The following is a 12,084-nucleotide window of genomic DNA, read 5'->3' as shown; positions in this document are numbered from 1 at the left end:
AAAGAATACAGGATGTAAGTAAAATGTCCTATGCAGACCGCCTCAAGGCCCTATTTCTGTATTCTGTCTCCTACAGGCTGTTGAAGGGAGATCTATGCCTGGCATACAAGGCATTGTCAGACCACTCTGATGGACCTCCTGCATATACACGTCTTTTTTTTTTTTTTATTGAAATCTTGCATGTGGGACAAGAACAATTAAAAGAGGCATACTCGAGAGCTGCGATGGCTTGTTGCTGAGAAAATTCTGGCAGGACTGTGTGACTCTCAGTTTCTTTATATCTTACACATGGAGTCCTTTCATAAATACTGGATTGCCCATAGGAATTCTAAACAAAATATGATTGAATGCTGCTCTTCAGCATTAGTACCAAGGGTTGTGCCTCCCTCTTCTATTGCATAATCTTGCTGAATTGTTTCTATAACACCTTTGCTTATGGTTTTCTCTTGCAGTGGTATCAGCTCCTTGTGGAAGTGAGAAGCAGTTTGGCATAGTCTGCCCATTGCACCTCCCACACACAGGCTGTTACATGTGTGCTCTGTGAGGTAGAAAACTGGTAGGTAAATAAAAACCTCAATGGCAGTAATATGGCATGACCGGATTTGCTCCAGTCTTCTTCTAACCCTAAAAGGATGTAGTCCAGGGAGACCAAGAGAGGAAGGTAGACCTGATGACTGAGGACAGACACTGGAGTCTGCTAATGGTCAGCTGGATAGGAGAAAAAAAACGGTCAAAATATTACTAACATTCTCAGAATCAGAGGTGGAACATGATGTTTTAATTTTTTTTCACATCTTTTGCTTGATGCTTTGATGATTCAGCTTTGCTGACTTTAACTACTTTGCCATTTTCTCTGTTTACTTATCAGACACCCTGACATCTATTTTCTTTTAGAGCTGAAAAACAGAATAATTAAAAACACATTTATTTGTGGTAATTAAAAGGGCAGCCACCCAATGCAGTCAGTCTAATCTTTTGTTAAGACCTTGTTTGGAGATTCCTAAGGAAAACCAATAAACACCCAATAAGTACAAGCCAGTAAGCAGACATAATTACTCTGGCACTGATGTGCTGAATAAAAAACTGACAGCTAGAGTAAGAACCAAAGAAGTCTTCTAGAAACACCTGCTAATACGAGGGCCTTGTGTACCAACCAAGATCAGCACAGACTTTTATATGCGTGTATACACAGCTGATGAAAACTCTGGTCAGGAAATAAAACAGAGGAGATAAGGTGCATAAACCCAAATGATATGATTTACTATTAAAGCAACCTCCTCTGAAGACGGTCTCCATGGATAAGAATGTTACCTTCTTTTGAGTGTTTTTAATTGGTAAACACAATATCGTTCCAAGTCTGTCTGTGAGCGGGTGCAATCTCCAACAGTATTCTAGGCTTTATTCAACTCTTGTAAGCATGCAGAATTCTTGGCCATACCACACTTTACTCATCCTAGTAAAGCAAGAACATAATGAATTGGGGCAAGCTGATTCACAGTGGTGGTCATAGCCTTCTTATAAGCTAACACTATCTGCCCTAGGTCACCCGCACTGAGCTTAAAAGGGATGCTGCTCAAGTCACTATTTGTAAAATTATGTAAATTCCTGAAGTTGACCAGCTCAAGATAAGGCAGCTTAACTAAGAATGCTCCAAGTTGAAGTGTACCAGGTAGGTTTGTGACCATAAGGCTAACTCCGTCTCCAAGTAAGAAATGGCCATATCAAGTTGGAATAGCAAATTAAATGACTAACAGTTTTAATGATTTGAAAAAAGAATAATGTGCTGCATAATCATAAGGTATGTAATAAAAAATAATGACTTGCCATTGACTCAGATGCTGAAATTGCCCAGAATTAACCAGTTTTGGTGAGACAATACTAAAGACAAGTATTTTGAGTACTGCTGTTATAAATGAAACTGCTTAAGTGATTTCTTGATTTCTTAGAACTGATGGCACCGGCAATGAAGATATAGTTTTTGATGTTTTTGGTACTTCATAGTATATACATAAAAAGTTGATGAGTCTGATGGTTTCCAGAGAGTGAGTGCAGACGACAGCACTGTGAATGACATTTTATGAGAGGAAATAGTGTGAAATGGTGTTTTAACTACGCTGCCTTAGTTTTTTAGGTATGGGCAAATACCCCGTAAACCTCATGCAGGGCAACTTCATCACCTTTATCAATGTGAGGTTGCTGCACTTTAAAGAAAAATACAATCCCCCCTGAAGTACAGTCTTATTTTTATGTAACTATGTGTTTCACAAGAACTTCTCTATCAGAATTTTGTCCTTGCATACGTGTTCTGTACTGTCCTCCCACTGTGATAATACACATGCAGTATTTATTGTTTGTGATGATTATAGATATCAATTTTTTCATGCTACACATATGTATATGGGTGGCTGGAGGTTGTGTGCATATGCTTGGGCATGTTTACAGTGTTTATATGAGCTAAGATTGAATGTTTGGTTTCCTAAACTTATACTAACAATATTCCTTCATACAAATGTCATTATATGATAACAAGATGCATTTGCTTTTCTGAAACTGCTGTTGGACTGCATCTGGAAGAAATTAAAACAGCAAAATGGTGATTTAAAAAAAAATCACAAAATAAATATTATTATTAATTAATAAACATAAGGTAATACACCATGTTTTTTTATAACACAAGGCCATTTTCAGTAATTATAGTTTCATTTTTTTTAAATTGAATCATGAGGAGTAAGACTGATTAAACACGTAAAACCATCTGTGTTTATTAAGATTTGAATTTAAAAGCATACGTTTTATTTTTAAACTTTAAACTACTTTGTCAAAAGAATTTAAGCCGAGTTTGTCCATCATATCTTCCCGGGACCTTCTCAAAAGATAAACGCCTTCTTTTTAGTTCTGGTGCTAGTGCAAATCTTGAATCTGAAAGGGAAAAAAACAGCTTATTAAATCCTGATACAAGGGCAACAAACATTTGTTAATGTAATTTGCTGGTCTGCACTACAGCTGAACTGCAACAACGGTAGTTCATAGGTTCATAGGTAGGTACTAGGCTGTCGGCAGCAAGGTTCCATGGCTTATGCCACCCAAGAAAGTTATTTTCCTGTGCCACTGTCGAGCAGAGGCACAGAAGTGATCCCCGGGGAGTATTTCCTATTTCCCATCTACTCATCAAGATTTTTCTTGAAGAGTGCTAATGAAGAACTTTGCTTGACATAGATGGGTAGCTTGTTCCAGAGTATAGGAAGTCTCTGGGACAGAAATCTATCCCTCCAGCATGTCCTGTTTATTGTGGTGACAAGGTTTAGGTCCCTAGAGCGTGTAGCTCGGAGGGATTGGGATTTCTTTAGATGTAGCATGTCCAACAGCCCTGGGTTTGACATAGCTTTATATGTTAGGCAGAGATCACCTTGGAGTAGGCGATATGCTACGGAGTAAAGCTGGAGTTTTTTGAGGCGTCAGTGTAGGGCATTTGTTTGAGTCCAGTAATCCTCTTTGTGAGATACTTCTGTGGCCTTTCCAGCTGCTGCAGATGTCTTGTGAGGTACATTCCAGGGCGTTGTACTCTATAATGGGTCTAATGAGTGACGAGTAGAGGGTATGGTTTAAACAGCTAGGCTGCAGTGCCTAGTTATTACTTAGCAGCTCAATTAATAACACACATCGGCAAGAATGTGAAAGAAAGAGTCAAGAAAAGATTTTCTCCACCCATAAGATTTGTGCAATATAATGTTTGTAATATACTGAAGATTAGAGTCTTAAATTCTACTTTGCAACTGACTCCTACTTTTTCATTTTTATTGACCACACAACCACTACTGGTGCTGCATTTCATTTCTACTGCAAGTAGATCTTTGCTTGCTTAATTTATCTGCCACACTGTCCTTGTGGCCTGGGCTGCAACTGAGAAGGTATAATAATCAGTCCAGCCATCCAGTTATCAATATCAGGCATGAATACACAAGCCAATAATTTAAACAATTAACAGAATGCCAGTCTAACATTAATATTGTATTCTGCTATGCAATCTGACATGTTGCTAATTTGGGCATCTGAAGAATGGAGGTTCTTGTTTCAGTTAAAGTTATAAAAAATCTTGTTATTACATAAAGTAGTTAACTTTTATTTTGTTGAATTTCTTCTAAAGGTGAAACAAACTATTTTTGCAAGTAGTTTTTTTCTTAATGATTGTGATGGGCTGGATCTACTTTGCAATATCAAAATTCCAAAATGCCGAAGACCAAAACGCAGAGACGAGAATCACAAATTTTAAAATGCCGAACTGCGTAAGTATTCCCAGGGCAAGTAAGCACTTGCCCAACACCACATTAAAACACACTGCATGGTCTAAAAACTGCACCCCCCAATTATATATGCCATCTCTGGGATCGCATTATAGTGGGGAAAAGGGCACAATTCCCCATGTTGGGCAAGTGTTTACTTACCCTGGTTACACTTACACAGTTCGGCATTTTAACTTTCGTGATTCTTGTCTCGGCGCTTTAGTCTTCAATGTTTTGGAATTTTACTATTCCGAAACAGAACCAATGGGCTATGTTAAGCCATGGTACTGCATACTGTTTCAAAACAAAGCTGGTAAAGTATTTAAATCTTAAAGTCAAATGGCGCTGTTAAGTGAAATGCTAATTATTACCAAATTGGCTATTTTTGTCATTCAGTCATTCTGAGGCAGTGGTGACTTCAATAACAGCACTACAAATACTGTCAAAAATGTGTGATCCTGCATTTAGCACATTTCTGAAGAGAAGTACTAGAAAAACTCATTTCCATTCAACTTTCATGTAAGAGGTTTTATTCTCACATTTTCTTGGGCAGAATACTGACAATCAATCACCATTTTTCATTTATCACTCCACAACTCAGTAGTCATGCCTACATAAACAACAAAGTCAGAGGCCAAAGAAGACTAACACAATGGTTCCTGTCCTCCACAGACCTCCAGCGAATTCTTCTAATGGGATTTTTTTTACTTCTGCCAGCTCTGCACCTCAGTAATTTTGGCTATTCCACTCAGGCTGTAATGGAAACAGGACAGTTCTCTAGCACCAATCAGAACAACAATCTTCTGGACAGGAGAGTTCTGAAAATTATAAAAAGTGGTTCCACCCTCTAATAGCTAGCTCATCTTGATGTGTTTCCCTCTGTTAGACCAGATGTTTTTAGAGATGTTGCAATCTCAGATCCTTCATGTGAGAGGAGCAGCCGAAATTGCTCAACTAGGTGAATGCAAAGGAGGATTCCATTGTCGTCTTTTCCTGATTCAAAATAAGTCATTGGGAGTCCCATCCAATTTGAGATTTAGGTGATGTCAAAATTCCCATCAGTTATATGAGATTTCACACTTCTGGTTTTCAAGTCTTGACGTGTCTGGTTCTGTAGTGTTTTGAATGATATCAGTAAACATGCTAAACAGCTATCATTCACCATCATCTACAGACACCTAAACTTTGGTGTTGGGGCACAACACTTTCATTACAATATGCCAACTGTTGGCTTTTATCTCTGTGTTAGCCATAACAGAAGTGGCCCTCCAATAATGCATCTTTTTGGTGCTGCCACTGCCTGGATGACTGGCTGCCTGTTATTCCTGTGTTGGACCTCCTAGTCATGACACTAGCCTGTATTGTTTGCAATCAGGTTAAATACCTATTTTCTATCCAGTGTCCTCCCTGAGTCACATATAGCACATTATTTTAATTATAGAAATACTTGCAACAGTTTAAAGTTACATGTTCCTCCCTTTACAGAAAGTATATAAACTCAGAGATATATCCTCCTGGTTTTGTCTTAAAGGTGGTTTCAAAAGCACTTAGTGTTGTGTCTTCTGTGGTTTGTGAAAGTAATGATATTAACTACTTTCGCATCTAACTCCTCTAGTGCACACTGCAGTGTTTAGGATAAACCATTTTTTTTCATCTTACCCTTAAGCATCTGTTGCAAGACCACCAGTTATTGTACAGTCAACATTCTGCCTTCAGTAGTCATCTTAGGATTTGTGCTTCTGTTTTCTCCTGGTGAGAGAAGGAATGCAGTTACATTATTTACTAGAGATTGCTGATCACCAGAAAGCTTAATAACTTCTTTATAGGTGACAGCTTAGAATCTGTGCTTATATTCTGATCCCGGTGAGAGTAGGAGCAGAGTGCATTCATTCCTGACTCTTTCTGGTTGGAGAGTGACTGTCTGTGCTTAACATACCTGACTGGTATGGTTGCTATTTGAGGCATCTACCAGAAAAAGGCTACAAGCCTGCTGACCCTTGCATCATCTGGGACAAGACTGTGGATCATCAAACAGGCCGTGGCCTGCTTCTCTTCTTGGGATTGGTGCTAAAACTAGCTAGTTTTTTAGTTTCAGCACTCAAAACTGTTTCCTTGTGCTCAGCAGGTGCTCAGAACTAATTCTAAGCACTAAATAAACCACAAATTACTACAGAACTTGACTTTCCTCACTTGTCAAGAGGAAAACAGTTATTAGTACATAAATTAATAAGCACCTATCCAGGCACATCTATGGGTCAGTTCCCTGTGTTTTCTCCTGTCCACCTGATGAATCTGGGCATCTTGGGGCAATGTAGCAATTGCCTCATGTACAGTGACAATCCTCTCCTCCTACCACCCAACACTACAACCTGTGAGAGATGCACTTATATAGCCAAACTGGAAGCCAAGCTCTCTCCAGCCAAGACTGGACTAGACAGTCCAGAGAAGGTTAACACCTGCACCACACCACACTCAAAACATAGTCCTTCAAAACCCACATTACCAAAACCCACACATAGAAACACAAAGCACACACCCACATTCATGGAGGCTCTCAATAAAAATCTGCCCAAGCAACAGAGACCCCCCAAGCTGAAATGCAGACAACCACCCCCCAACACTATCCGAATGACCCATAGCCTACAAAATCAGTGCCACTCAACCTCATCCCATAAGGCAAAACAACTTACCAAACACACTAGTCATAGGTGACTCTATAGTCAGGCACACTGATGTCCCACTCACCAGGCTAAACAAGGAGAAAGTTACTGTCAGCTGCCTGTTGGGTGCCAGGATCCACCACATAATGCACACACTCAGGTCACTCCTTGGTGTGAATGACCTGAGACGTACCTCCCTGGACTACATGAAAAAAGACATGTAGGAGCTCTCGGATCTTGTAGCCCAGGCAGGTATGACCCTTGCCCTGAGTAGAATCCTGCCATTGCCCAGAATGATACCACAGTACAAGGACAAAATGACAGACTTCAACAATTGACTAAGCTTCTGGTGTCATTCTAAGAGGATCCAGTATCTGTCTGCCTGGCACAACATGGTCGACAGACCATGGCCTGCACCTGTCACCCCTGGGATTCCGGATACTGGCTAAGGCTCTTGCCACCCCTATAGTGCCTTTTTTAGGCAAGGTTCAAATGCTAAATTCAGCACTGTAACAGGTACAAGCAAGCAAACTCTGAGGGTAATGCTACTCAATGCTAGACGTCTAAACCTTAAAATTAACTGGATGCACTCCTTAAAATGGAGAACATCGACATCTGTGCAGTGACAGAGACCTGGTTCAAGGATGCAGAGAGCACCCTTGCAATCCCAGGCTATAATTCATACCACACCTTTTGGCCACCTAACCTGGACTGAAACACTAAAGGCGGAGGCGTGTCCATATTCATTAAGGATATCCACACCTCTAGGCTAGCTGATCAACATAATGCATCCGAAATTATCCAAGTGCAACTAACACTGGGCAAGACTGCAATCCAGGTTGTAGCTTGTTACAGATCCCCCACCGTGCCCCAGGATTCCCACTCTTCATTTCTTAAGATACTGGAAAATATTAAGGTACAACCCAATACCTTAATTATGGGTGATTTCAACTACCCCACCATCAACTAGGAAAATTACTCATGTACCAACTCATTCGCTCAACTTTTTCTGGTATTCATAAATTCCAACTCCTTGGATCAGCTTGTCCACACCCCCACCATGGGCAGCGATATCCTGGACCTGGTCATTACCAATATGGATAACTGATGTTCCACACCAGAGGTCAACTCTTTACTGGTCAGATCCGACCACAAGCTAATCACCCTAGACATCCATATCCCACCCCCACCCCCCATTAAGGAAACCACCATCAAAAACTACTCTAAAGCCAACTTCATGCTTCTTAAGACAGAAGTGGCAAACTTCACGACACCCATGCAGATGGAAAATAGAGGTACAACTTCTGAATCTTACACAAATGCACTATATAAGCACATACATGAGTGCATGGATTGTGCGATCCCCAACAGATCCAAGACACTGTCCTGCAAAAAAGGAAGCCAATCTGGTGGCCCCTGTGATAAGCAAACTCTAAAACAGAAGGAAGAAGCTGTTGCAAGAAAGAGTAAAATCCCATGATTGGATGAACTCCCTGGTCAGCCTCAGCAAGAAACTGAGATCCCTCATAAAATCCATCAAAGCCAGTTATGAAAATAAAATTGCCACTGATTCCAAAGACAACCACAAAGCATTCTACAGCTATGACAAGAATCTTAATGGCAATACTCAGATATGCTCTGAACTACACCACAATGGCATTAAATATGCAGAACCAACCGATATTGCCAACATCCTGGCAGATAGGTTCAGTGCTAACTTTACCTCCCTCTCACCCTCCAAAGGGCCTATCTTAATACTGGAAGAATGCAAAGCCCCTGTAATCATGGATGAACAAGTAAAGACCACACTCCCCAAAGCCAGGAACACAGCATCCATGGGACCAGACAACATCCCAGGCTGTGTACTGCACGAACTACAGAATGAACTGGCACCCAACCTAAGTACCATGTTCAATCATAGCCTCACCTCAGGCTATGTGCCTACTGAATGGAGCACAGCGATGGTTATCCCACTCCACAAAAGGGGTGCCACCAAGGATGCTAGAAACTACCTCCTCATTAGCCTGATAAGCCTGGTCTGCAAGGCCATGGAATGTATCATCTTGGAGCTTAAAAACAAAGACAGGAAACCTCCAAACACTGGACCCCACTCAGTTTGGGTTTGTAAAAGGTAGATCATGTATACTAAACCTGATTCACTTCTTTGAAGCAGTCACTAGAGCCGTAGACGAGGGCAAGGTAGTGCACACAGCCCGTCTTGACCTCGCCAGGGCTTTTGATACCATCCCCCACTCTGGAAGTATAGATAAACTCACTAAACTAGGCATACGTCCCTATGTCACAAGATGGGTGGCCAACTGGCTCACTGACAGAACCCACACAGTAAAAGGAGACAACTCAAAGTCTGACTTCAGACCAGTGATGAGTCGAGTACCACAAGGTTCGGTCCTGGGTCCTCTCCTGTTCGGCATCTGCTTGTCTGAAGTGCAGGCCAACACAGAAGGTCTTTGACTAACAAAGTTCGCAGATGACTGCAAACTGGGAGCCATAACAGAATCACCTAATGATGCAGACATTCTACAAAAGGGCCTCACAGAGACAGATGCTTGGTGTCAAAGTCATGACCTCAAGCTCAATGCTAAGAAGTGCATTGTCATCCCCTTTGGGAAAAACTCGGTACCCATGAACTAACACATAGACAGTAGCTCACTAAGCACTGAAAGTGTGATAAGAGACCTCAGGACACAGGTGGACAGTAGTCTCTCCTTTGATAACTACATCTCCACAGTAGTCAGAAAATCCTTCTATGTGGCACACCTCATCACAAAAGGGTTCTCTTCTAGAAAAAAGGAGGCCATTGTTCCTCTCTACTCATCCCTCATCAGACCCATTATAGAGTACAATGCCCCATTTGGCATGTATCTCACAAGACACCTCCAATAACTGGAGAGGCCACAGAAATACCTTACTAAGAGGATTACTGGCCTTAAACAGATGCCATATGCAGACCATCTCAAAAAAACTCCAGCTCTACTCCGTCGCATATCGCCTACTCAGAGGCGATCTCTGCCTAACATACAAAGCTATGTCAAACCCACAGCTGCTGGACATGCTACACTTAAAGAAATCCCAATATCTCTGAACCACATGCACCAGGGACCTAAACCTTGTCACCACAATAAACAGAACATGCTGGAGGGATAGATTCCTGTCCCAGAGACTTCCCATACTCTGGAACAAACTACCCATTCATGCCAAGCAAAGCTCCTCATTGGCCCTCTTTAATAAAAACCTTGACGACTGGATGGGAAATAGAAATTTCATCCCGGGGATCATTTCTGCGGCACTGCTTGACGGGCACAGGAATAATTTTCTTGGGTGGCGAAAGCCAGGGAACCTTTTTGGCTAGGCTTATATTGGCCCCAGGGCCAATAGCCTAGTACCTACCTATGAACCTAAGAACATTCCCCTTTCCCATGTCCATGCAAAGGGAGACTTATTCCTATGACCTCACATAGAATAGTGATAGCTACGTAGATATAAGTCTCCAGGCATGTCATTTCTATGATGGTCCTTAGGTTTCAGCTCAAGCCTTATGTTGAAGCTTTAGCTGTATTACTCAAGTCTCTCAACAGCACTGTTATGACTATGTCATAGTCCATGTTGGCATGAATGACTTGAGATGCACCTCCCTGGACTATATGAAGAGAGACATGATCAAGCACGCTGAATATGTGTCCCAGGCCTGTATGTTCCTAGCCTTAAGCAGCATTCTACCATCACCCAGAATGATGCCTCACTACAAACAGAAAATGATTGACTTTAACGATTGGCTTAGTTTCTGGTGTTATTCCATGGGGATCCAGTACCTGACATCCTGGGATGACATGATTGACAAACTCTGAAACTTTGCCAGAGATGGCCTGCATCTGTCCCCCTTGGGCTTCATGCTCCTGGCAAAGGCTCTTGCCTCCTCCATAGTGCCATTTTTAAGCAATGCCATGAGGTCAAAACTACCAGCATGAAAATGTCATCAAAACATAAATTAAAGGTCATGTTGCTAAATGCTAGGAGTCTACACATGAAACTACACTCATTGCAAGCATTCTTAACCCTAGAAGATGCTTACATTTGCGCAGTCACAGAAATCTGCTTCAAAGCTCCCGAGAGCACCCCAGCCAAACCAGGTTACTCATCCTATCATATGTTCAGACCCCAAACCATGGGCAGCAAAGCAAAAGGAGGTGGAGTTGCAGTATATATAAAAGACATACACACCTCCTGGCTGGTCAAACAGTATGATGTACAGGAAACATTCCAGGTGCAGTTAACAACTGGCAAGACCCCTATTCAAATCATAGCTAGGTATAGGCCTCCAACTTTGACTCAAGATGCCCACTCCACCTGTCTGGACATCTTCGAATCTATCAAGATTCAACCCTTTACCCTGATCCTGGGCGACTTTAACTATCCAACAATAGACTGGAAGAAATACTCATGCCAAAACACAAATGCCCAGAGATTCCTTGATGTCGTCAATGCAAATGCCTTGGACCAGTTGGTCAACACCCCCACAAGAGGGTGCCATCATCTCTGGTAAGATCTGACCACAAAGTGGTCACTTTTGAAGTCAACGTTCCCCCCCCCCACCAGCTAGGGTCAAGCAAAAAAATTTCTCCAAAGCAGATTACAACCTCTTGAGGGAAGGTATAAACAGCTTCACAGCCCCCTCCCCCTCCATAGGAACTGGCACATTTGTCCAAACCTACATCAATGTACTACTATATGAGCATTTATATAGCTGCATGGAATCGGGAATACCTGACAGGATGAAATCCTTCTCCTCAGTGAAGAGCAACCCTGTCTGGTGGACATCAGCAATAAATAAACTCTATAATAAAAGGAAAAAATTGCTGTCCAGGACCAAGAAGGAGCAGGTACCTAACTGGAAGCAATCTCTCCTTAGCCTGAACAAGCAAATAAGATCACTAGTGAAATCATCCAAAGTAAACTTTGAGTCCAAACTGGCCACTTCTGCTAAAGACAATCATAAGGCCTTCTTCACATATGTCCGCAACCTCAAGGGGAAGCACCCAGATCTGCACAGAACTGGTGGTCAAGGACACCACATACACAAATGCTGTAGATATAGCAAACCTACTGGCAGACAGGTTCAGTGAAAA

The 12,084-nt window shown here is 41.8% G+C and overlaps 1 protein-coding gene across 1 annotated transcript in view; it reads right to left on the bottom strand.

Moving 5' to 3' along the window:
• Positions 1-2,737: 2,737 nt before the first annotated feature.
• LOC122792780 (protein shortage in chiasmata 1 ortholog-like) overlaps positions 2,738-12,084 on the bottom strand; it is a 240,410-nt gene continuing 231,063 nt past the window's right edge. The window contains exon 6 of the mRNA XM_044060350.1: positions 2,738-2,919. Within this exon, the coding sequence (XP_043916285.1) occupies positions 2,819-2,919 (101 nt within the window). The 3' untranslated portion in view covers positions 2,738-2,818. The remainder of the gene's footprint in view (positions 2,920-12,084) is intronic.

The sequence above is a fragment of the Protopterus annectens genome, chromosome 2.part0 (assembly GCF_019279795.1).
Source record: "Protopterus annectens isolate FY-2018-M chromosome 2.part0, PAN1.0, whole genome shotgun sequence".
NCBI classification, from domain to species: domain Eukaryota; kingdom Metazoa; phylum Chordata; order Ceratodontiformes; family Protopteridae; genus Protopterus; species Protopterus annectens.
Note: the sequence above shows the minus strand (reverse complement) of the source record. Positions and strands in the feature narration are given on the sequence as shown.